The sequence below is a fragment of the Heteronotia binoei genome, chromosome 6 (genome assembly GCF_032191835.1).
Source record: "Heteronotia binoei isolate CCM8104 ecotype False Entrance Well chromosome 6, APGP_CSIRO_Hbin_v1, whole genome shotgun sequence".
Taxonomy (NCBI): domain Eukaryota; kingdom Metazoa; phylum Chordata; class Lepidosauria; order Squamata; family Gekkonidae; genus Heteronotia; species Heteronotia binoei.
Genome location: NC_083228.1, coordinates 20,168,963 through 20,195,227, shown reverse-complemented (window position 1 = coordinate 20,195,227; position 26,265 = coordinate 20,168,963). Strand labels below are relative to the sequence as shown.

At 45.1% G+C, this 26,265-nt stretch overlaps 1 protein-coding gene across 1 annotated transcript in view; it reads right to left on the bottom strand.

Moving 5' to 3' along the window:
- The window catches only part of BICC1 (BicC family RNA binding protein 1), a 199,374-nt gene that overhangs the window by 31,563 nt on the left and 141,546 nt on the right, over window positions 1-26,265 (bottom strand). The window contains exons 8-14 of the mRNA XM_060241083.1: window positions 24,952-25,203; window positions 21,493-21,624; window positions 17,257-17,443; window positions 15,976-16,134; window positions 15,673-15,869; window positions 13,081-13,222; window positions 1,995-2,151 (exon numbers count right to left, since the gene is read on the bottom strand). Coding sequence (XP_060097066.1) covers window positions 1,995-2,151; window positions 13,081-13,222; window positions 15,673-15,869; window positions 15,976-16,134; window positions 17,257-17,443; window positions 21,493-21,624; window positions 24,952-25,203 — 1,226 coding nt within the window. The remainder of the gene's footprint in view (window positions 1-1,994; window positions 2,152-13,080; window positions 13,223-15,672; window positions 15,870-15,975; window positions 16,135-17,256; window positions 17,444-21,492; window positions 21,625-24,951; window positions 25,204-26,265) is intronic.

The window sequence follows — 26,265 nt, the reverse complement described above, 5'->3', positions numbered from 1 at the left end:
AGGGGTGAAAAACCTCAACTTGAGACCCTGGAGAGCCGCTGCCAGTCTGAGAAGACAATACTGACTTAGATGGACCAAGGGTCTGATTCAGTATAAGGCAGTTTCATATGTTCATATGTTCACCTTTAGCCTCATCTAGATCCACTGAATAGCTGTTATTCAGCCCACTGCTGACTCTACACTCCTATTCACAAGTTCCACATTACCCAGTATAAGCTGAAAAAGAGAAACTAAGTAATCAGCATAAGGACCGCAAGTCAGATGATCTCTCCCAGAGGAGTTATGCAGATATTGGCAACAGAAAACCTAACTTAAAATCCTCGGTTTTCAGTTTTTGATATTAAATTGTCATATCATTTTAATAGTGCCATTCCATACACTACGGACCATTTGAAGGTATATATTTTTTTAATTGTTGTAGAGAACACCCGAAGTATGGAATGGATATACACTAGAGTAGTGGTTCAGATTTAGGTGCAAGCTTCTTTCTCCCCAGTTTTCAGCGTATATCAGAACTGGGTCAGAAGACAGAAAGCAAAACCCATCCATTTCTAACCTACACAAGAAGCTATGTGCCTCTCTCCCCTTGTGTTGCCTCAATGTTCAGAGTTCAGAGAAGAAATAACTAAGTTAAGAAAGCCTACCCTTTATTTCCCAATATTCACCCACAAGTTCCCTTCTAACGTCAAATAATATGGGGCCATGAAATGTAATCTTTTTTGATTTATGTGTCCCTCGAGAGAGGGCAACTGAACACTGCCAACGGAACCATCTTAAGTTTTCCTAAGAGAATTCTCATGTTACCTCAGTAAAATGGTTGCCACTTCAATATGGCTGCTTTCCAATACCATTTTGGAATTAGAATGGAACAGAAAGATCACCTCAGAGGGTCACAAGACATAACTGAATCCCATGATGCTGCCTTTACTTTTTCCCTTGCACCACAGATGTTGTTGTGGAAACAAGGGAACATTACACACCTCTTCCAAACAGTTTTCCACGCTCACATTTGGCTTGAGCAACATAAACAACAGCCATGCAGAATCAGCAACCTCAGGACCGAAATGATATAAACGCCAGTCCTTGTAAGTTACACGCAGATATAGTTATCGCTACCTGCTTTCTTGACTAAGAACTCATTTGAAAACACATTTCCTCTAAGGAGTTAATATAGTGGGTAACACACTACGTCAGGAAGTCCCTGATTCTAGCTATGAATTCACAGGTCTTTTTAGCCATCCCCACCTGTAATATTAGGATAATATCTACTTACACCTTACAGGATTAGGATTATCAGACAGTTTTGGAGATTTCTGTTTCTTTTCAGATTTCTATAGCCTAAACACTATAGCCTAAACACTATTCATTTGATGTCGCATCCTATTGACTGTCCTTGATTTACACCCTGTAATCCATCTTGAGTTTGAATGATAAATGTGAACTACAAACCACCACCACAGTAATGTTCCTAAACCTCTTTGAAAACAGAGCGTTACGTAAATGTTAAGCACCATGACACAGATACCACTGGGGCCTCTTTTGTCACAGGGACTCCTTTGCATATTAGGCCCCACCCCCCTGATGTAGCCAATCCTCCAAGAGCTTACAGTAGGCTCTGTAAATGTTTGGAGGATTGGCTACATAAGAGGAGTGTGGCCTAGTACGTAAACGAGTTCCTGCTACAAAAAAAGCCCTGGATACCTCTCTCCAGAAGGAACAAAAAGAACCTCAGCTAGGTGTACAATGTCGAGGGATTATCATGTGTAGCCATTTCACCCCACATGGGCCTGGGTAAGAGGGGAAGGCCTGGCAGCGGTCAGATGTGCTTTATCCAAGGGTATCCCAAAACCTGGAACCAGGCTTGAATCTATGTATGGACCACAAGGACAAAAAATTGAGGACTACTAATGACCGAGTAGCTCATTTCACTCAAGAGGGCAACTTATTGTCCCCACTGTACTTTCTGTGACCTTATATTTATGAATGCAACATACTGGAAGTGCGAGTTTTTGGTGCCTTGCAACAGCTCTACCGTCTGCCTCTTTGCACAGGGCGGCTTGGAGGAACCCATCATCTGCTTCAGATCACTGGCATTAGCAGAATGCGAAGGACTCCTCGGCATGCCCACTTCCACAAAAGCATCATTGCAACCTGCAAAGGAAAAACAAGGCAAACATATATACAATGGGATCCCATCAGGGATGACTGAAGCCTAAGGGATGACATGATAGAAGTTTACAAGATCATGTATGGGATAGAGAGGGTAAAGAAAGAAGTCCTTTTCTCTCTTTCTCACAATACGAGAACTCGTGGGCACTCAATGAAATTGCTGAGCAGTCGGGTTAGAATGGATAAAAGGAAGTACTTCTTCACCCAAAGGGTGATTAACATGTGGAATTCACTGTCACAGGAGGTGATGGCGGCTGCAAGCATAGCCAACTTCAAGAGGAGATTGGATAAGCATATGGAGCAGAGGTCCATCAGTGGCTATTAGCCATAGTGTATTGTTGGAACTCTCTGTCTGGGTCAAATGATGCTCTGTATTCTTGGTGCTGGGGGAGGGGGCAAAGTGGGATGGCTTCTAGCCCCACTTGTGAACCTCCTGATGGCACTTGGTTTTTTATGGCCACTGTGTGACACAGAGTGTTGGACTGGATGGGCCATTGGCCTGATCCAACATGGCTTCTCTTATGTTCTTAAGGGAAATCCTACCACTAACAGAGATTAGCGGGACCCTTCTACAGTACTGAACCCACTAAAGCTTAGGCAAACTGTTAACAAATGAATTAATGTTCTACCTATGGTCAGGGAGCTGTAATCACGCTGCAGAAGATTGGAATTCCAGATTAGAGCTTTCATTGGAGAAAGGAAGTTGGCAGCATTTAAAGCTCTGGAAACAGACTAATGAGGTGACAGTCTGCAGAGGCATCTAGTCATTATCTAAGTTATGCATTTTGCCAGAAGTACTACAACTATACGCAAACATACTTAGTTTTTATAATTTAAAGAGTCTCAAGAATTTAATGCTCCTTCAAGTCAAATCTGGGGCCATGCTAGCTAGATTTTTTTTTAAGATAAAAGAATCTACAGCTATGCGTGCACACGTATGTACTCAGCAACTACTTGAAGCAGCAAGAGGCCATGGGGATTATGGTCTTCCTATTAATGACCATTCTCTCATTGTCATGGGACAGAATCTTGTTCCCTGCCAGCACCCCAGAGTGTGACACTCATCATTCATACATTGTGAAATTAACAAAACTTGAACTTCTCGGTTCAGAATGAAACCTTCAAGATACTCACTGTGAATCCTAGAGCAAAGAACAGCAAATGGACATTGCTTCACACCAGGGATCGTTTTGTAGAAAAAGAGGTGCTGTAGCTCAGTAGCACCCCTCATTTGCATATACCATACACCCCTGATATCACCGGAAGATGTATTAAATTATATCAGGTCAGCATCTACTTTAACATGCTTTTTGAATTAGAACTGTCATAATAAAACCTTACTCCCATCGTACTTTTTGAATTACTTTCTCCCACAGTGGCATGATGATGATTTCCATCTGTCCGCTTGATATGTTTTAGTTATTTTCCCATTTTTTGTGGGGGAAAATATTAGAAAGTTTGTCAAATCTTAGAGTTCAGCAACATTCTCACAGGGGGTTTGAATGATGGCGTCCAGAAGCAAGTATTGGGGTGGGGGTGGGGGAATAAGAAAGAAAGAACACGATAAAATGTAGAGGTTCTGGAGCTCCACTCCTGTGAGCTCCTGCCCAAAATGTTCAGTTCAGTTCATTTATTGTAATTAGCCATTGGCTGTTACAAATCTAAAAAAATCTCAAGAAAAAGGAAAATAAACTAGAAGTTAAAACATACAAAGTATCATGTAAGGTATAACAAGGGTATAACAACGGATGCAATACAATGGCAATAACAATAAAGGTGTAGACTTCTGGGTTATGTCGCCTTGAACTCAGGGGTGTCCTCAGATCGTCCTCCTGAGGCACCTTTGAATGAGGTGGCTGGAGGGGGGCCACAGATGTGGCACCCCCATAGGGAGACCCTGGAGGGGTTTTCCTTGGCATGGGACTTTTGTGGGAAGTTAGGGGCACAGCGGCAGCTGCTCCTGTCCTTCTTGCATGTCCCGAGGCTCCGCCGCCATGATAGCTGACGCAGCAAAAAAAGGTGATGCCCGACTGCTTTCTTTCGCTCCTTTCAATAAGTTTTTGATGTATTGCTTCTCTACCCCAAGCATGGCAATTCTACTTGGCAAGTAAGTGTGCTTCCAATACCACTGGCTAATGGGTCGTTTTACATAACAACAAGCGGGCAGCTCAAAGGAAGGGAAAGAGGTCGATTATATGTCTACTTTTCCTGTGAATGAGGCCTCGAAAAGTTAAAGAGCAACTTTAAGTATCGGTAACAATCTGAATTGGACTGAATACAAATACTTAAATTGACCCGGATTATAATTGGATATATGTTAAATAGACTATTATTTGACTGCAATATGGTCTGAACATAAATGAGATATATTTTAGAGAGATCTGTCCCTGTCGTCCGACTGCAACTGAAATGATAAGGACAGGTTTCTTACCTGTAACTGGTGATCTTCGAGTGGTCATCTGTGCAATCACACATATGGGTAATCCGCAGGATTGGCCCCGACCTCGGAGAGTTCAAAGCAATCTTGATCGTAGATCTGGCGCGCCTCCCACTTGTCCTGGGAGGAGACAGCTACTGCGCATGCCTGGACAAGGGGGAGGTGCTTAGCCACTCAGTTTCTTCCCGCCGCCGGATAGGTGGAAATAACTGTGCTTACTAGCTTCCAGCAGCGGGGAAGGCTGGGTGGGTCTGTGTGATTGCACAGATGACCACTCGAAGATCACCAGTTACAGGTAAGAAACCTGTCCATCTTCTTCGTGGTCTCTGTGCATTCACACATATGGGTGATTAGCGAGCCATTTCTTCGGAGGTGGGTGCTGGACCTGTAAGAACATGAAGGGTTAGAGCGTAACGTAATGATAGTGGTACTCACAGTGGTTAGTCGAAGATCGATCGTAGCACTGCTTGTCCGAAGGAGGCATCTCGCCGGGCACGGACGTCGAGAGCGTAGTGCGAGGCGAAGGTAGATGTGGAGGACCAGACGGCTGCAGCGCATATGTCCTCTATAGGGATGCCTTTCATGAAGGCAGACGAGGTAGCCACGGCTCTGGTTGAGTGGGCTCGTATATGTTGAGGGATTGGTTGTTTTGCCAGCTGGTAGCAGAGTTCGATGGCAGCAACAATCCATTTGGAGAGTCTCTGAGTAGATATTCTGCTGCCCTTATTATGGGTAGCGTAGGTGACAAAGAGTCTAGGGTCTTTACGGATTTGGCGGGTTCTGTCTATGTAGAAGGCTAGGGCTCTCCGTGCATCCAGGTTGTGGAGTGCCCTTTGTCCCGCGTCCGCGGGGTGCTGGAAGAAGGCTGGTATAGTGGACTGTCTTCCTAGGTGAAAGGTAGAGACGACCTTGGGTAGGAAGGTCGGGTCAGGTCGGAGGACCACCGTACTGTTATGAAATATCGTATACGGTGGGTCTGCTCTGAATGCGCAGATGTCACTGGCCCTCTTGCCTGTGGTGAGGGCCGTAAGTAGTGCCGTCTTCCATGACAGCAGGTGTAGTGGGATGGAGGCCATGGGCTCGAAGGGTGGTTTCATGAGTTGGCTCAGGACTAGGGACAGGCTCCAGGTGGGTAGAACTTGTTTGATTGGTGGGTGTAGGCGAATGATGCCCTTGAGGAAAGCTCTGGTCGCGTGGTGAGAGAATACCGTTGTGCCATCGATGCGGGGGTGGAAGGCAGAGATGGCTGCCAGGTGTACCTTCAGGGAAGAATACGACAGACCCGCTCTGGAGAGCGTTAGGGTGTAAGTTAGTACCTGAGGTATAGTGGCGAGGTTGGGGTCGAAGTTGTGCTGTGAGGCATAGTGTGAGAAGCGTTTCCACTTAAATAGATAGGATTTCCTAGTAGATGGTTTTCTGGAGTTCACTAGGACCTGACGGACCTCCGGAGGGAAGTCTAGAAACTGATTCTCCAGGCTGTTAATTTGAGCGATGCCGGGTTGTGGTGAAGGACCCTGCCGCCCTGTTGAGAGAGGAGATCCCGTGTTTGAGGGAGCTGGATGAAGGTATTGTTGGACAGGAGCAGCAAGGTCGTAAACCAGGGTTGGCGCGGCCACCATGGAGTTATGAGGATGCAGTTTGTGTGGTCTACCTGAATCTTCTGTAGAACTCTGGTGATAAGTGGAATGGGCGGAAAGAGGTAGTGGAGTGTTCCTTTCCAAGTTTGTATGAAGGCATCCCCCCTGGAGAGGTGGGATGGAGGACCTCTCATGTAGAAGCGGGTGCATTGGGCATTTGACGGTGAAGCAAATACATCTATCTTCGGTTGTCCGAAGATGCTGAATATCTGTCTGATGTATCGGCTGTTGATAGACCACTCGTGGTTGTTGGTGGAGTGGCGGCTCAGGGCGTCTGCCTGGGTGTTCTCGGCCCCTGGTAGGTGTACGGCCGTGAGGAAGATGCCCTGGCTTATGCTCCAATGCCACAGGGCTAGGGCTCTCTTGCAGAGTCTGACGGAGGCGGTGCCGCCCTGCCTGTTGATGTAAAAGACTGTGGCGATGTTGTCGGAGGTGATCTGGACGTGCTGGTTCCTTAGCGATGGGAGGAAGGACCGCAAAGCCTTGTGCACTGCGATGAGCTCCAGGCAGTTTATGTGGAGAGAGCGTTCGTAGTCTGTCCACTGGCCCTGCACCGTGAGGTCTTCCAAGTGGGCTCCCCATCCCCAGTTGGAGGCATCTGTGGTTACAATCACCGAGGGCGGTGTCTGCTTGAATGGCATGCCCTTGTAGAGGTGACGTTCCTTGGTCCACCATTTGAGGGATGGTACAATGTGTAGTGGAAGGGTGAGCAGTGTGGATTGATGTTGTGTGTGAGGGCGGAAAGTTCTTACGAACCACATTTGGAGGGGACGCATGTGCAGCTTCGCAAACCGCAGAACTGCTGTGGTTGCTGCCATGAGGCCTAGCATTCTCTGGAAGGTGAGCGCTGTTTGGGAGCGCTGGGCGATGATAGTGTTGGCCAGTGACATTATGGCGAGTGCCCTGTCCTGAGGTAGGAAAGCCGTTTGCGAGAGCGTGGAGATGTCTGCTCCTATGAATTGGATCCTCTGGGTAGGGACTAGTTTGGATTTTGAGAGGTTGACTAGGAGGCCTAAGGTGGCCAGGGTGGAGAGGGTGGTCGAGACGTCCAGTTGTAGTTGCTCCCTGGAATGGGCGACGATCAGCCAGTCGTCTATGTACGGGAAGATTGATATCTGCTGCTGGCGTAATGTGGCTGCTACTACTGCCATGCACTTGGTGAAGACCCTTGGTGCTGTGGAGAGACCGAAGGGAAGGGAGCAGAACTGGAAGTGCTGCTTCCCTATGGCGAACCTGAGGAATCTTCTGTGATGATGGTTGATTGTAATGTGGAAGTAGGCGTCCTGGAGGTCTATGGACGCCATCCATGCTCGTTCTGGGATGAGCGGGAGGATTGCCTGAAGCGTGACCATACGGAATTTCTTGTAGGTTATGTGTAGGTTGAGTTTGCGGAGGTCGAGAATGGGTCGGAGTCCTCCGTCCTTTTTTGGCACCAGGAAGTACCGGGAGTAGAAGCCGGTGCGATGGTATTGGGGTGGGACTGGTTCTATCGCGCCTTTGTCCAGCAGAGACGCGATTTCCGTCTGCAGGGGTGCGGACGGGGGTGTGGTGAGGAACCGGTGGTGCTTTGGAGTGGACGTAAACTCTATTAGGTAGCCTCTTTGAATGATGGCGAGGACCCAGGCATCCGATGTTATGGTCCTCCAGGCAGTGTAGAATGGTTGTAGTCGTGTTGATGGGTTTGGCTGATGGAGGGAGACTGGACGGCTCGGGGCAGGGAGGTCAGAGAGACGGTTTGGGTGTGGTTGAAGGTTTCTTGGTTGTTTGGCGTCTGTGTTGAAAGGAAGGTTTGGATTGCGGTGGTTTGCGCTTCCATGGTTCCTGTTGCCGTGGGGATCTGTTCCCTTTGTATTGGTTGGACCTCCAGTTCCTTTGTCGATTGGTTTGGGTCAGAGGTTGGGAGACTCCCAGTCGTCTTGCCCTCTTCCTGCCATCGTCTACAGATGTGAGGATGTCATCTGTAGAGGAGCTAAACAGGCCAAGGCCATCAAAGGGCAAATCTTCAACTTTGTATTTGATGTCTGGTTGGAGGGAGGAGGACCTGAGCCACGCGTGTCTGCGGAGTGCTATGGCTGAGGCCAAGGTTCTGGAGGAACATTGTGCAGCGTGACGGGCAGTGTTGATTTGCTGTTTGGTTACTCTGGCCATCTCCTGCAGGGTGGTGGTGGCTGACTTTTGGGATGCCTCGGGCAGGGATGGTACCAATGCGGCGAGGGAGGTGGTCAGGTTGTGGGTGTATGCGGAGAAGCATGCCATGTAGTTGAGGATTTTGGTTGTGGCTGTAGTGAGGGCGTAAATCTTTCTTCCGATCGTGTCGAGTTTTTTTGCCCTCCCGTTCTGGTGGTACCGGGTGTCTAGTCTGCTTCGACTTCGAGGACGAATGTACAATGATCGAGTTCGGAGCCGGGTGGGTGAACAGGAACTTGGAATCAGGTGCGTGTATCTTGTACAGCGCTTCAACCCTCTTGGATGTTGGCGGTACCGATGCCGGTTTGTCCCATGCTTCTTTGAGTGTTTCTAGTAGAACGGGGAGCATTGGGAGAGAAGAGCTGGATGGAAGATCCGCGTGGACTAGATCAAAAACGACGTCCGAGACTCTGGGAGCGTCTGTATTGAGCTTTAGATTTAGCGAGCTTGCCATGTTTGCTACAAGGTCGAGGTAGGATCTTGGGCCTTCAGACGGTGATAAGTCTGCTGGCTTGGCTATGTCGGAGTCTGGGGATTGTAGGTCCGAACCCGAAGAGTGGTCGGAGTCGGAGAGTTCCTCCTCGGATCCGTCGTCGGTTCCTTGAGGTAGGTCGGGCTGAGGTGTTATCTTGGGAGCCGTGTGTAGGGATTCTAGTGGTGACGGGAGCTTCGGTTCGGCGCCGAGGTCCGTAGGGTCGTCATGGTGGTGAAGCGATTCGATCGATGCAGTTTGGAGTCTGTGTGTGCGATCTCGGTAGCGCGGAGACTCTTGGTAGCTGTGGTAATGGCGATCGTGGGATGGTGATCGTCGGTGCCGTCTTCGGTGCCGTGGGGATGGAGACCTAGATCTCGATGGAGAGTAATAGTAGTGTCTCCCCCTGCGGTGGCTGCGAGAGCGTCGGCGGCTGCGGGACCTGGTGCGGCGGCGACTGCGGGACCTGGTGCGGCGGCGACTGCGGGACCTGGTACGGCGGCGACTGCGGGACCTGGTGTGTCGGCGACTGCGGGACCTGGTGCGTCTGCGACTGTGAGATCGAGGTCTAGTCAGGGGATCTCTCGGGGTCGAGGGTTCTCTGGTGAGCGCGTGGGCGTCTATCGGCTGTGAGAGATCTATGAATTTAGTGGGGTCGAGAGTGTGGGTCCTAACGGATGCGGTAGAGTGCGTATCCAGCAGCTGGTCTGGTGGGGAATTCGGAATGGACGGCGACTTTGATGAGATGCGGATGATTTCCAACGGAGTGATTGACGGTGTTGCCGTCGACTTCGACGTCGGAGTCTTCGGCATCGATCCGGAGGCAGTGGCGGTCGGGTTCGGGGCCTTCGGTTTGGTGGTCGGGTTCGAGGCCGAGTCGAGAGGGCGGGTCTTATGCTTTTTTGAGCTAGTGCTACCCGTCGGGTCCGAGTGGGCGGAATCGGAGCGGCGGCGCTTTTTGGGGTCGTCCGACTTCTTAGAGTGCTTGCCGGTCTTAGGCTTACAGGGAGTCTGTGCCACGGAAGCTGCCGACTGCGCCTCTCCCACGAGGTGTGGGGAAGATGGCGCGGGTTGTTGTTGTCCGCCACGCGGCATGGCCGGTCGGAGTGAGGTTTCCATGAGGTGGCTCTTGAGTCTCGCGGCGCGGTTCTTGCGGGCCTGTTTACCAAATTGGCTGCAGTGCACGCAGGAGTCTGGACGGTGTGCCTCTCCAAGGCAGAACAGGCAAAGAGAGTGGCCGTCGGACGAGGGGATTTTGGATGAGCAGCTGGTACAGCGTTTAAAGATTATCTTGTCCCTTCCTTCCATCCGCCCGGGAGGGGGGGGGGGGAGGGAGGGGGAAAGTCCAGAAAGATAGTAAGAGGAGGCTTTTTTTTTTTTTTTTTTTTATACGATACCAGGAGAAGTAGAAGATGAAGAATTGAAGCGAAGAGAAGGTAGTTGTTGGAGATTGCAATGAAGAAGTTGGAGATCAACGAGGAAGGTGCGATCCGGTCGGCGGTAAGGAAGAAACTGAGTGGCTAAGCACCTCCCCCTTGTCCAGGCATGCGCAGTAGCTGTCTCCTCCCAGGACAAGTGGGAGGCGCGCCAGATCTACGATCAAGATTGCTTTGAACTCTCCGAGGTCGGGGCCAATCCTGCGGATTACCCATATGTGTGAATGCACAGAGACCACGAAGAAGATCATTTAAAATCACAGCTGGAGGAGATTTGGAATGACAGTCTAACTGGATCTTTAAACAACTTTTCAACTTGGATTAAGAGACTGAGTTTGCTGGCGAAATGTTTTACAAAAAAGATATACTATGGAGTATTACTTCTCTGAAACAGGATCTTGGTTTATTAACGGAGTTGATTAGAAAGCAAATGGGAGCTTTTATGCTGAAAACTAGTGAAATCTCAAATCTACATGAGCAGAGTGCTAAAGAGATTCTGGTGACGTCTGTGGAATTAGAAGGGGAAAGTGATCCGTTGCGAAATGAACGAAAGAAAACCAAAATGGAACCTTATGGTGCAGTTAAAAAACGAGACCAGAAATCGAGATTGAGTGAAGTTCTGCTGAGAGGAACAAATGGCGTAGAATTGTTTCCACCGTTATCGAGAGGGATGACTGCATTGAGAAGAGAGAAGGTGCATCTCAGCCAACAAATCAAGATGTGGAAATATTTTAGGAAGAAGGATTTTTGAACTCTCTCTTTGTGGATAGTCGGATATGAAACTCTCAGTAAGAACTGACATGCGATTTTAAAAGGCAAAATGTGATGTCTGGGTTATATTAAGTTGTTTTTTCTGGAGTAATATGGATGTAAAAGCTAGAGGAATGAAAAGTTTTTAAATTTTAAGAAGACAGATAATGTAACCAACTTGCAAGTTGGCAGACTTTGCGGGTAGTTGGATATGGAACTCACAGTAAGAACTTATATATGATTTTAAGAGCTTATGTGGGATGTCTGGGCTATATACTTAAGAAGGCAGATAACATAATTATCTTTCAATTTGATTTGCATTTAATAGATAAAGATATTTGTCTCTTATGCTCACTGTAATAATGATATCGTCAAATTAATAAGCGAGTTTGTATTTTTAATATGGTTAAGTAGTAAAAATCAAGATGTAAAAACTTTCCCAAAAAGAAGGGTTTCTGAGTTGTGGTTTTCTCTGTGAGTAATTAAATATGCAATTGTTAATAAGAACTGATATGTGATTTTAAAAGGTCAAGGGGGATTCTAAGGATGGAAAGGTTTTGTTAAAATGTTAGATAAATATACAGTTAATTTGGATTGACGGTTAGGAGGGCAGACAACACAATTATTTTTTATTCGGCAGATCTGCTCTTAATATGTTTGTTTGGAGAAACTGTTCATACTGAGACAGATAAACGATTATATTTTATTCTTAGCCTGTTAAGGATATGGGCTTCATGTTAATTCTAGGATGATATTATTAAATTAACAAGTCTGTCTGTGCCTTCACGATATTTCATATGTTTACTCCAACGTTGATATTGTTAAACTAACAAGTTAGTCTGTGCTTCCAACATGGTTTAGTTTAGCCAGCTAGCTTTCTGTTGAGACTGCTCTGATTTTTTTATACTTTTATGTGTTGAAGAAGAATTGTTTAGACTCATATTTTAAGTAATAGTTTAGTAAAAAAAAAAAAGATATAACGAAAGATAAAGATGGTAAAATATATGGGGAGAATTTTATACTTGCGGATAAAAAGTATTGGGTATTTTATCTGGAGGTAGAACCGTAACTGATATATTTGTATTTTTCTTTGTTTCTGTCTTTCCCATTTTGTATCTATCCTTCCCCCTCCATAATGTATCTGTGCTTATGCTCCTTTTCTTTGTAGTTAAAATCAATAAAAAATTATAAAAATTAAACAATAAAGGTGTAGACATAAATCTAAAAGTTATCCCTCTGCATTGCCACCTTGGCACGTATTTTCTTCACTGCGAGGGCAAAGACTGAAACTTTCTGGGAGCTATAAGCATCAATATCAGATAAAAGAAATACTATTTTTTTCTTCAACTGAATAAGCACTTAGGCCTGACAGAATTCCATCTAAAAATTTAGCCCTTGGGACTGGAATAGAGCAAAACAGAAAAATAAATAATGAGGTAAATCCTCAATTGCATGAGAACAGCAAATGCATAAACAGTGGGCCACTGGAGTTTGATTAAGACGACCTTCCATGACTGCTGTTGGCATTGACTGGAATCGTAAGGAGGTAAAGTACGCTTTAAGAACATGATTAGAAATGTTAACTAAGTATGGAGATCTTGGGTGTTCCAGTTTAATTAATTTGTACCATGGTGCTGTTTTTGATTTTAATATTAAGGTACGATCTAGTCGGGCATCAGAGTCAAATATCCATTTTCTAAGATGGGATTTGTCAGTTGTGGGACTGCCCAAAATGAGGCCTGCTTCACACCAAGCAATTTGATCTTGGGTTCCCATTTTGCCAGACCAGACAGTCTTGACTAAGCAGGCAGTCCGATCTTAATTTCGAGCATGCCACTTTCTAAGTTGATGTTCAGACTCCCTTGTCACCTGTTCAAGCATTACATTTATCCTGAATGTCCTAAGAGGGAAAAGCCAACTCTCCCCCCCCCCCAAAAAAAAAAAAAAGACGAAGCAACATAGAGAACACATCATGCTTATTTTTGATTCTACCTTCTCCAGCATTCGCCTTGGTGGTCACTTGTTCAGACGCGTTATGGCTACTTGTCTGCCGGGATGAATCGCTGTGATTTGAACTTAATACATTCTCACCAAGAGATGCAGCAGACAAGGCTGAATACTTCATAGCTGAGGTCTAGAATTGGTACAAGAATGTTTAAATCACCATCTCGGACTTCAAAAAAATAGCACCACAAAACAAACACGAAGCAATGTATTGCTTCAAACCATTTTTATTTTCAACTTGCAAGACTCCTGTAACAACACACAATAAAGGGCATGATTGGAAGTTCATGTGGTCCAGTACAGGGATGACTAAACTGTGGATCAGAAGCCACATGTGGCTCTTTCACACATATTGTGTGGCTCTCGAAGCCCCCATTGCCCTGTTGGCCATCTTGGAGAAGGCATTTCTCTCTTTAAATCACTTCTTCAAGCCAAGCCAGCCGGCGACTTAGAGAATGCATTTAAAAGTTAAAGATGCTTTCTTTCAACTCTCTTCCTTTCCCCATCTATTTGCCTTCCTTCCTGCTCTCAAACATCTGGCATTCATGTCTTGAGGTTCTCAAACATCTGATGTTTATTCTATGTGGCTCTTACACTGACCAAGTTTAGCCAGCTCTGGTCCAGTATCTTGATGGCTATATCCTACCCTTCAGGATGGCTGTTGAGGACAAAGCAGACTCACCAGCAACAGCACTGAGGAGCAGCTATGTTTCCAAAACACCACCCGATTAATTCCCTCCCCCCTTGACAGAAGTGGATTGAGGCAGTTCCCTTAAATGGAGACATGATCTGCTCTCTGTTACTGGCAATGCATCTTTTGACTCTCCCAATTAGTCATGGCTAACTGCACCTTGCTTACTTTGTGGCTCAGACTCAAGCCTGATCTCAGCAATGTAGTTCTGCAGGAGGTTTTGTTTCCTTGTTCACCCACTACAGTGCCAACCGGAGCAAGCACACACACTTTTATCGATCATGCTTTCAAAATGGTGAAGTTAAGATCTCAAAATATCTATAAAAACTACTAGTACAGTCTGTTGTCCTACTTGTGGAACTTTTCTACTCAACTTTTTTTTTAAAAGTTATCTGTTATCCTGCCTATAATAGATGTAGTAGCACCACTGTGATTTTATTTGATTGTTTGATCATTTGATTGTTTTAATACTGTTTATTTGCCTTTGTTTGTTTTATGTTGTTAGCTGCCTTGAGTCATTGTAGAATGGGCGGGATATAAATCTAACACAGGAGTGGCCAACCTGGCTCAGAAGCTACATGTGGCTCTTTGACATGTATTGTGCGGCTTTCCAAGCCCCCATGACCTCATCAGCCAGTTTGGAGACGGCATTTATCTCTCTAAATTACTTCTCCAAGCCAAGCCAGCCGATGGCTTGGAGAATGCATTTAAAGTTGTTTTCTTTCCGCCTCACCCCATCTATTTGCCTTCCTCCCTTCCACCCTTCCTTCTACCCACCCTCTGTTCCTTCCTGTCTTGCAGCTGTCAAACATCTGACATTTATTCTATGTGGCTCTTATGTTAAGCAAATTTGGCCACCCCTGATCTAACATGACGGACGGACAGACAGACTGACTGACAGACAGTAATTAATCTAAAACTGGGTCCCCATCATGGTGCCCGGGGAGTGCCATAGAGCCTGTCAATGCCTTTGCTGGTGCCTATTAAATGTTTTTGGAATGCGGGTAGGGCCAGGCAGGCTCCTGCCCAATAGGGCTTCTAAGTTTACAATCTGATTTGGTTGGGAAGCTCATTTTATTCATTTCCTTCTGTTTCTATTTTGCCCTTTCCACAAGCGGGCTCAGGGTGGATCACACAATAGACTCTAAAATACCTCAAGTACAATAAATACACATAAAACACTAAAACAACACATGTTAAAAGCTATTCAGGTCACGCCATTTGTCTGTGTGCATAATTTCAAAGCTGGTGGCGCTGGATCTCAAATAACATTAAAATAACATGGTAATGCTTGAAATAACATTTTAGCTACCACCGCCAATACTATTGGTTTTATTCTTTAGCTGACTCCTCTTCCCCAGTCTATTTTTTAAAAAAAAATCATTCCTCTTCTCCCTTGCGCATGCTTCCCTTGCATGTATGGTTAGCTTGGCCTTTCATGTGACCACTTTGCAGCTGTGCCCACCAGAATTCAAAAGGTGCCCACAGGTTCATAAAGGTGGGGACACCCCCAACCTAAACTTTGCAAGTCTTGGTTTTGATAGCTTATATATTAAAAAGGTAAAGACAGTCCCCTGTTCAAACACCAGTCGTTTCTGACTCTGGGGTGATGTTGCTTTCACATTTTCACGGCAGACTTTTTTTTACACGGTGGCTTGCCATTGCCCTCCCCAGTCATCTACACTTTCCCCCCAGCAAGCTGGGTACTCATTTTACTGACCTCGGAAGGATGGAAGGCTGAGTCAACCTGGAGCCGGCTACCTGAAAACTCATCTTCTGCCAGGTTTGAATTCAGGTCGTGAGCAGAGAGCTCAGACTGCAGTACTGCAGCTTTACCACTCTGCGCCATGAGGGCTCTTGAGCGTATATATTAAAGTCGCCTTATTTACCTTTACGTGGCCGTTCAAAGAAGTTTGGCTTTTCTTGCTTTCCGTTTGCATGCCATTTACGTGGATATCGACGGGGGTTAAGCCAGGAGGGGGAGAGGGTGTGTTCTGACCGTAGTTTGGCACTCCGGACAAAAGTATACTAGTTAAGGTGGCCTGGGCTGTGGATGGTATCATCAGATGGGGAATAGCAGAGAATCCTGCAGGAAAGGAAATAGAAGTCCTTTCCAGATTAATACAGCTCCTCCTTTAAAAAAAAACTTCAAAAACCTTACTTTTAAACAGCGTGTGAAGACAAATACTTGCCTGTGGCACTCGTATTGGCAATGGAAGAGGCCCATAATGTTGGGCTGGGTGTGCCTGAACTGGGACTTTGCAAAGGACTAACAGAACTATTAAGGGCATTCAGGAGAGAATTCGGAGTAGTGGATGTGTTGACGGACAAGGCAGTTGGACCCAAGAGACCTGCACCAAAAATAAGAGACCAGTTAGAAAAGCCTGTACAGAAAAGCCAGTCAAGATCATCCTGTATCCTGACTCTGTCTTCTACTGTATTTGTGACCCAATTTAATATCATTTGCAAATGTAAGCGCTCACTCTATTCCTTCATACAAATCATTTATAAAGATGTTGAAAAAAACAGGCCCCAGACGGATCCTTGAGGTGCTCCACTTGTCACTCCTCAGCAAGAGGATAAGGAACCATTCACAAACACTTTTTGTGTCTGATCTATCAAGTAGTTACAGATCCACCGAACAGTAACCAGATCAAAACTACATTTTACTAACGTCAACAAGAATACTATGTAGAACCTTATCTTACTGAAATCAAAATAAACTTTGTCTACAGCATTCCCCTGATCCAGCAAGGTAGTAACTTTCTCAAAAAAGGAGATAAGGTTAGTCTGACATTAATTGTTCTTGAGAAGCCCATGAAAGGATGCATTATATTCTTGGTATTCTTGAAGTGTAGTTCACTAAAAATCAATGCTGCCAGAATGGTGGTTTCTTCCACCAAGTACTAGAACTCAGAAGGGGGGCATGGCTAAGTGTTAAGAGCAACTGGTTGGCATGCAGAAAGTCCCAGGTTCAATCCTCATCTTCTCCAGTTAAGGTAGTTGGTGATGTGAAAGATCTCAACCTGAAGCCCTGGGAAGCTATTGCCACTCTGAGTAGATAATACTGGCCCTGAGGGAGTGATGGTCTGATATAGTATAAGGCAGCTTCACTTATATATCATATGCATGTATGTACAATGGGTTGAAATGGAGAACTGCAGCTTCCCTTCCTGTCCCCCAAACATTAAACTAGTGTGAGGAATCAAGAGTCTACTTTGGGAACTTGGCAAGTCAGTTGTTTAGAAGTCCAAACATTTTACGCAGTTCTTTCCTGTTGCACATTTTATTTCAACAGTTCCAATCTTTACTGCTGACTTACCAGCAGATGCCTAAATCCCTTTATTTCCCATGTCTAAGACAAACACAATTACTTCCATTTCCCCTGTTGGATCTCAGGCGCGTAGCTCATATTTTGCAAATTATTAGGCTAAGTTTGAAAATATTATGAACGCAAGCATAATGGTTTGTACCGAGTCCAGTGAGCCCTAGCCCAGCTGAGGAGAGGATATCCAAGCCAGGACATGAGAGGCCTACAGGACAGGAGACTGTGGACGGGTTCGTTGCTACGGCAACTCCATTACTTTCAAGGCCCAGGAGACATTTCCGTGCCTCGTACATGTTTAAGGCATTTCGCTCAACACTTTTCACGATTACAGACTGTAAAGAAGGAAAGGAAATATACAACAGTAAGAGTACAATAAATATTTCAAACCATTTGATACAGCTGGCAACAAAGTGCTTACGAATCTACTCTTAAATCAAATTCATCCTCTGGCATGCACACATGCACTCCGAACGCATTTGAGTTTTCTAATTTTTTAAAAGACTTTTAGAACATGGGCCCACTAAAATGCAGCTAGCTTCTAACAGTTGTAGGATAAAATACACAGTTATTGAATCAAAGTTTCGTAAGACTTCAAAAGAGAGAGGTAAATCGACATTTAAACAAAAATCCATTTCTTATGTAAATATTCCTTAGAAATGACTGAGTATAATTCTAAGGAATATTTACATAAATGAATATTTACATAAGAAATTTGACAACTAGCCAATTTTTGATGTGCGTAGCCAAGCAAACTTCTTCCTCCCTTCATGGTCTGTCCTCTACAGCTCCATTACCCAAGAACGGTGATTTTCCTTTTCAGTATTTTTTGCATTTTGTGTGTGTCTGTGTGTGTTTGCACCTGGGAGTCATGTTGACCTCTGGTGACTGACCTCTACTGGGAGCCTGGAGGATATTCAGAGAGGTGGTTGAATAAAGCCTGCCCAGTCCTGCGGACTTGGTATTTCCAGGAGGTCTCCTATTTACTAACCAGAGTCAACCCTGCTTAGCTTCTGAGATGGGGCTTGCCTGGGCTATCCAGCTCAGGGCAATTTTCCTTTTTTTCCTCTTTCCTAAAAGCATGATTAGTGAACAAGATGTTCTAAAGCATCCAGAGTAACACCCCCTTTCCCCTTCTACATTTTGGAAAGATGATGGCATCACACAAATGCATGCCACTAATGATTCCATTTCCAAACTGTGGTACTTCCAAATTCTATATCCCAAACCAATTGATACTCCTGCCCCAACTGTGTAACACTTCAAACACAACCTACGTGCAATGTTGGCTCCCTAAAACCTACAGTTTGCAAATGAAGCAGACTCGTGAACATTTATTAACTGCTCCCTTCTTTCTATAAGTTAACCATGGTTTCATGCTATATATGTACATCAACACAAACCAAACACAAGATTCTATGGTAATAAGAAACTTGCTTCTCTTTGTAGTGAAGAATCAAAGTTAGCATCAAAAATGGAAAAGATGAGAAGGGAACTGCTCCAAACAGGAGGAAAGGATGCCAGCTCATTTACAAGGCAGGTTTCTGGTTTCTAAACCAAGGTTTGCAAAGAGAGGGGTTGAAGTGCTACATCACTATACCTATGGATCCGTCTCTCCCCATATATGCCCCGGAGGTCACTTCGTTCGGACTCCCAAGATCTTTTGACCATCCCCAGCCCAAGAAATGCCCGTCTTGCCTCTACCAGGGCCAGGACCTTTTTGGTCCTGGCCCCGACCTGGGGGAATCAGCTCCCTATGGAGATTTGGGCCCTACCTGGCTTGTTAGCCTTTCATAGGGCCTGTAAAATGGAGCCGTTCCACCAGGCTTTTGGATGAGGCAGCGGGCGTCCATTTGTTAGATCGGTTGGCCTCCCCTGATGTACCATACCGCTGTACCATCTAGCTATACCATCCTGCTGGATCATCCTGCTTTACTATTAACTAAATATTGTAACCGATTTTATCGTGATTCTATCGTGATTTTATTACTACCTATATTGATGTACTCCGCCCTGAGCCCCCATGGGGGAATGGGCAGAATATAAATAGACAAATAATAATAATAATAATCTGCTTCACCTTACCGCTGCAACACTTTTGGAATATCAGCATTGTGGAGAGAGAACCAGGTTCTTGGCACAAGGGGGAGAACTCCAGTGCTCTCTCTCCCATACAGACCTACAACCCACAGGAGCTGCCTAAATTGCCTGGCAGCGTTTGGAGGTTGCGAAAAATCAGCCCAGAGTTTAGTAACGATGCCTGCTATCATTTAGGGAAATGTTAAGGCATCTGGCTCATTTCCCCTCATCTTGCTTGGGATTTTGTATTTGTCTTTCTTGCATCTCTCAAACCCACATTTAAAGAAGAAGAAAAGAAATAAGGGCTCTGCTCTCGCTTTCCTTGGAAGCCTTTATTATTGAAGGTTACTGTGATATCGAGAAGATAAATATTGACTTTTTGGGGGGAGGCAGTGAAACTGAAACTACAGTATGGTACGGCCAGTTCAAATGAAGCCAGATACAAATTAGGTAATATTGTAAAGTTTAAAAGCAGGATCATAGGAGATATTATCCAATTGTAACTGTACAGGATCTTGCCGCATTTAACTCTTGTTCCTATTAATGTCTCCCAAATGCTGCAAGATGTTAATTTTGTCTTCCTTCCCTTTAAACAGAGATTGGCACAAGAGCAGCAGAGCTGTGGAAGCCGGTATCCATCAAATGCTCAGAATCCCGGCAAATGAGCCGCTCCGCTTGAAATATGGGGAGTCACATATGCTTTTCATGTAAGCTCTGGAACAGCAAGAGGCAGCGACTTGTGTTTTTCAGATCTCAAACAAGGACTTGGCAAAACTCTACACACCCAGGGAAATGGTACGATTTATCCGCATAAGAGAAGCATGTGCATCTCCTGCTACTGTGGATTAGCACTGCCGCAAAGAGGAAGTGCGGGGCACTCACACTTCCTTCATCCAAGGGCACCCAAATACATTCAGACAAAGGGAACATAAGCCGAATCAGCAGCGACCAGTGCCGGATTAAACCCTGTGGAAGCCCCTAGGCAGTCGGAATCTTGGGGGCCCTCTCGCAAATTATCTCAGTCGGAGCATCCGCCCTGCCACCTGTGGCTTCCACTGAAGCCTGTGGGCACCTTCTCAAAAGCCCCTTTTGACAAAGCTGCAGGGGAGAGGCAAACTTAGCAATGACGCCAGGCAAGCCGGGCAAAGAGCAGCTCAGTTGCTGGCTGTGCATGCGGACTAGGAGGGCTGCAAGCAGGGGGGAAACCGGGGGAGAAAGCCAGCCTGGGGCCCCTGAAGGCATGGGGACCCATAGGCCAGTGCCTACTTGGCCTAATAGTTAATCCGGCTCTGGCAGCTACTTTCTTGTGGAGAGAGGAAGACTAAAGCCTTAGAAGTTTTTTTGAAAAGAAAGAAGTTCCTCAGGGTGTGGTGTAATGGTTAAGAGTGGCAGACTCTAGTCTGGAGAATCGGGTTTGATGCCCCACTCCTCTTCCACATGAAGCCTGCTGGGCCAGTCACAGTAATCTCAGAGCTCTTTCAGCCCCACCTACCTCACAAGGTGCCTGTTATGGGGAGAGGAAGGGAAAGTGATTGTACACTGCTTTGAGGCTCCTTAAGATACACATAAGCAGGGGGGGGGGTTATAAAAAACTACTCTTCTTGCAAACTTTTATAAGGCAGTGAACTTGGGCGATAATGTTCGATTATGCTTCTGGAGCTCATGGTTTTTTAAAAGAAGCAGACTGGCAGCAATATCAGTGTGACTGACTAAAGATGCAATAATAACCCATAGTTAGGGATCAAAGGAATACCACCCTCTTTTACCTTAGTATGACTTAGTTTCCCGATTGCATTAGAAGCACAGGGTGGGTTGGCACAGAGCTTCTGAATTGCTGAAAAGTACTTTTCTCAGAAATTAAAAACTAGATTCATCCCTTAAAAATACAAATCGGTATCACAGCTACTCTGCGGAAGAAGACATCAACAAAATGTCAATTAAAAGCAAAATTTTCTAACTAAGAAGAAGATGATATTGGATTTATATCCCACCCTATACTCTGAATCTCAGAGTGGTCACAATCTCCTTTTCCTCCCCCCCCCCCGATACCTGTGAGGTGGGTGGGGCTGAGAGAGCTCTCCCAGAAGCTTCCCTTTCAAGGACAACTCCTACAAGAGTTATGGCTGACCCAAGGCCATTCCAGCAGCTGCAAGTGGAGGAGTGGGGAATCAAACCTGGCTCTCCCAGACAAGAGTCCACGCACTTAACCACAATACCAAACTGGCTCTATGTATACTACAGTCAGTATATTTCAGGGCGACAGCAAAAATGAATCTCCCATACAAAGGACAGATTGTTGACCCACCTTGCTTGGTTGCTTTGGCTTTGGCTTAATACTAATGAAGACATCCAGCTGTTCCATTAGTTGAGTTATAAAGTGTGGTTCTACATCAATTTCTTCCTTCATATCGAACATCAGCACAAGAGGAAGGCAACCCTGAAAAGATGCATTACAAAATCTAATTTAAAAGCTCGTCCGTAAAATGCCATCCTGAAACTCAGAACACAATTAATGCCTCCTGCACAGCAGTGTATGGATGGTCAGTTGGCCGTCAAAAGGAAACTTTTTTTATTGATTTCTTCTTCAATTTTTGTACATAAGTGAAATACCTACAACTTGTGCAGGACCTAGACTGCCAACAATGGTAGCTGTGGAAAACCTTAACAGCTTGGTGCATCTAGATCAGAGATGGCCAAACTGTGGCTCAGGAGCCACATGTGGCTCTTTCACACATACTGTGTGGCTCTCGAAGCCCCCACTGCTCCATCAGTCATCTTGGAGAAGGCATTTGTCTCTTTAAATCACTTCTCCAAGCCAAGTCAGTCGGCAGCTTGGAGAATGTATTTAAAGCTGCTTTCTTTTCACCTCTCCTTCCCCTGTTTACCTTCCTTCCTGCTCACAAACATCTGACGTTCATACAGCTCTCAAACATCTGATGTTTACTCTGTGGCTCTTATGTTAAAGAAGTCTGCCCACCTCGTATGTCCCTCCTTTCTAGCATTACAAGGTGAAAAGTGAACAGAAATATTGCAAATAAGACTAGGGTGGGAACCAGTTTTCCTATCCTATGCTTTGCACCAGTTCTCTGTGATGAATACCAGCAACCTTGATGACTAAGAGGTAAGTTTGATGCGCTGTAGTGAGGAGGGACCAATATTAATCCCTTCTCCAACTTCTGTAAGCAGAACCCTGCTGCCTAACCTTGCAATCTTTGGCTATTGCTTGTAGCCGGTCACTGCAAGGAATCAAAGGGGGAGGGGGGACAAGATGCAGCAAAACACAAAGTTTAAAAGTACAAACCTCAAGATGCAAAAACGAATGATGTTAGAAACAGGGGTGGAATTCTAGCAGGAGCTCCTTTGCATATTAAGCCACACACCCTGATGTAGCCAATCCTCCTGGAGCTTACAAGGCTCTTTTTAGTAAGCTCTTGGAGGATTGGCTACATCAGGGGTGTGTGGCCTAATATGCAAAGGAGCTCCTGCTAGAATTCCACTCCTGGCTAGAATACTAGAATCTGATTTCCATAGATTTCAGTAGTATGGTAATGTAAACATAGCCTTAACTCATAAGACACACATCAGGTTACTTCATCACCATGACAGGTCCACAATGGCATATTCAGTGGAATGGCCAGCATTCAGATATAATTAGTTTATCTACTAAGTCACAGTGTTGTGCCTTGTTTGACCTCAACCTGCACAAATAATTCGGGAACATGACCATTTATTGAAAATGGCCAACAGTAAATGTTCAAATGCTAACGAAAAGCCTTAATGTGATGTAAAGAAACATGCCAGTTGTGAAGTTCATTATGAAACTATGAACTTCTCTCAAATGCAGATGTTAAATTAAACAAAAATGGCAAAAAGCAACCGAACATTGGAAGAACAAGGAACCATTTAGTGGTACCAAGAATTTCACTGGGATGGATCCCACCTAACAACTTCCTCAAGCAGAAGGGGAGATAATTTTTACTGATTTCCACCTCGCATTGCAGACCTCCAACTTCCTCTCTGTGCTGTTTCTGGGGGTCTCCCATCCCCAAGGAACAGCAATTTGGAAGGAATTTGGGCTACAGAGGAAAGGAGGAGGAGAGAAACTCACGTTCTGGTGACAGGAATACTTTGGCCAGTGATTATTTTTGGTGGGATCCAAAATGGTTTAGCATGTTTTTTACACTACAAGTGAAACAATACCTCCATTATTTCCAGTGCTTAAAATGTGAATGAAAACAAAAGCTATGGATTATGATGCATCTCAGATTTTAAAATAGCTCTCCTCTATTATACTTTAACAGTCATTAGACATACTGAATATATAAGGGCTTAGTACCATAGGCTAGCACCATCTGCTCGCTATTGTTCAGTATATTTAAGAAACGCAAGATCTTTGTTACCACAAGCAATTTTTTTTACATCACTAAATAGAAAGCTACTTTGTCCCTTTTTTCATGGAACAGTATTAAAGACCATGGTTCTAGATTAATTTCTTTCTCCACAGTGAATGCTACCGGCTGGATTTTTAGTAATCACATATTATATAGGCAAAATGGAACCATGTCTTACCATCCAATTATAAGTGCACTTCCTTGCAGCATTGAAAGAAAGAATGAGCATGTTAGTTATTGCCAAAAGAGAGTACACACTGGAAATTACTGGGACATGAGTCAAAATTCAGTTGTTTTTTAGGTTATGAGAGAGGAAAACTGCATGTTTCCCTGTATTTGTAAGCCCCAAATTCAAAAGTTCTGCTTAAAAAAACCCTCAAGAAGATATTTTAATGATTTTGCTAGCTCATTCCAACATTAGGAGCTGAAATAAGCAGACCTGAAAACCCATTTTTTAAAAAAGTATTCACTTCAGATTTATACAGTTAAAACTGTTTATAAGCTAGTGGCCCCTTTACCCAATGGTCACAATCCACCTGGAGTTTAGCACTTTCCAGTCCCATTGATTTAAATGGGAAAGATTCAATTCTCCCATTAAAATTAATGGTTCTTAGAAGTACCGAACATTCTTTGGATCACATCCGTCACCTGGAAAAATTTATCTACTTTAGATGTTTTGTATGTACACTTAAGAAGAAGCGTGCAAATGAGGCACTTGTGTTTGGAAACATGTACCACAAAATACTCTTAATGAGACAAAGTCATAAACTTGTGTCCGGGTGGGAGTCATATGACCAACTAGTATGTCATACACAAAACCTCCCTAGAGGTGCCATTCTAGATCCTGGGGTGATCACCTCCTCAACACACTAACTCTTTAATGGGGAGAGTTGCCTAGAAAAGTATTCTGTAACGGGAGGACCTACCCGTAACCTGAAGTGGTACAGCCCAGACTTGCGCTGATGTCCTCAGAAAGCTAAGCAAGAGCAGTAGTGCCAAACGTATGCCTAGAGCAGTGGCCCTCAACCTTTTTGGCACCAGGGCCCAGTTTTGTGGAAGACAATTTTTCCATGGACCGGTGGGGGTGGAGGTGCTGGGGTTTTTGCTGCCCCAGGCTGCCCCTAAGCCCACACCCCATCCCTGTCCTTCCATGGGGGTCTTTAAATGAGGAGTAGGCCAAGGTCTTTGCCTCATTCCATGGTCCAATTGCTAACAGGCCATGGATCAGTACTGGTCCATTGCCCAGAGGTTGGGGGCCCCTGGCCTAGAGGGTCAACACAGGGCCCTACCTAACATCCATTTAATCACATGAACACCCCTCCTCTCTTAACATGGTGTGATATTTTCCCAAAGCTTTCCTGTGAATTATTTACCATGAGGTACTGTCTGGCAAGACAGACGGACTCAATCGTGCCCTGGAGGTAGACTGTGGATTTCTTCTGTGGGTTACTAGGATCAGGGAAGTGGATCTGAGCACCAGTTCTCTGCATGATATGTTTAATGTTGCTGCCATTTCGACCCATCATAAAGAGATGATGCTGAGCTGCTATATCGAGTTGTGTGCTCACAGGGATTGCGGATGCCAAGCTACCGGCCAGATGCTCCAAAAGCATAGCCGTTCCTTCCTGTTTTTTTGAAAGAGAGAGGGAAAAAAAGGACTGAGGTAAGCTTTTACAATCAGATTACTCATTGTACATTCTGTAAGGCAAAAAGTATTCAATTAATCTGAACTAAAAACATGATACCTAATATGCTATTACCCAAGCAACAGAATTAATGGGCATTCCCTGAACATATACATTATGTTTGCGTTTGCATCCCAGCCCAAATAGCTCAGCTCAGGCTCTTCAGACCTTGGGAGCTAAGTGATACTTGGATGACAGACCACCAAGGAAGACTCAGACCGATTCCCCACTAGCCTTACGCTGCTTTCACTCTTCTCTTCTCTGCGGGGCTCCTGTTGGATTTCACATTATCTGCCTTGGGGCTGCAACTCGCTCTGCCTCTTCCACGCAGCAAACAAGATCCTCTAAAAAACGGTTTCTGTTGACCGCGCAAAAAAGGCAAAGTGAGTTGCAGCCCCGGGGGCAGATAGTGCAAAATCCAACGGAAGCCCCGCAAAGAAGAGGAACATGAGAGCGGCATAAAGCTAGTGGGGAATTGGTCTCAGGTTGCTATGTGGAGGACGGCAATAGGAAACCACCTCCACACATCCCTTGCTTGGAATGCCTCATGGATGGAGGTTCAGCACAAGTCGGTTGCAACTCAATAGCACGTTCTACTCTTCAAGTTCCTCACTGCCAACAATCCCCACTAACATGATCAAAAATACATTTCAGCCTGAACCACCTTTACTAAAGTCTGTAAATATGTATCCATTAGATGTGAAGCCAAGATCTAGGAAAGTTTCGATAGCGGCTGGGATCGACTATGAGCCATACAAAAGCTGAACCGGGATAAGCAGACACCAGTCAAACGGAAACTGGAACTATGACCTTTACAACAATGACAGGGATTTCAGATTAGAGTCCTGGGGCACCTTTAAGACCAACGAGGTTTTCTTCGAAGTATGAGCTTTTGTGTGCAAGCACACTTCTTCAGATGAAATGGAAGAAAACCACTCAAACTTTAGACAGGGCTAAACAGCAAATTGACATATAACACAACAAAGAAATTTTAAGACATAA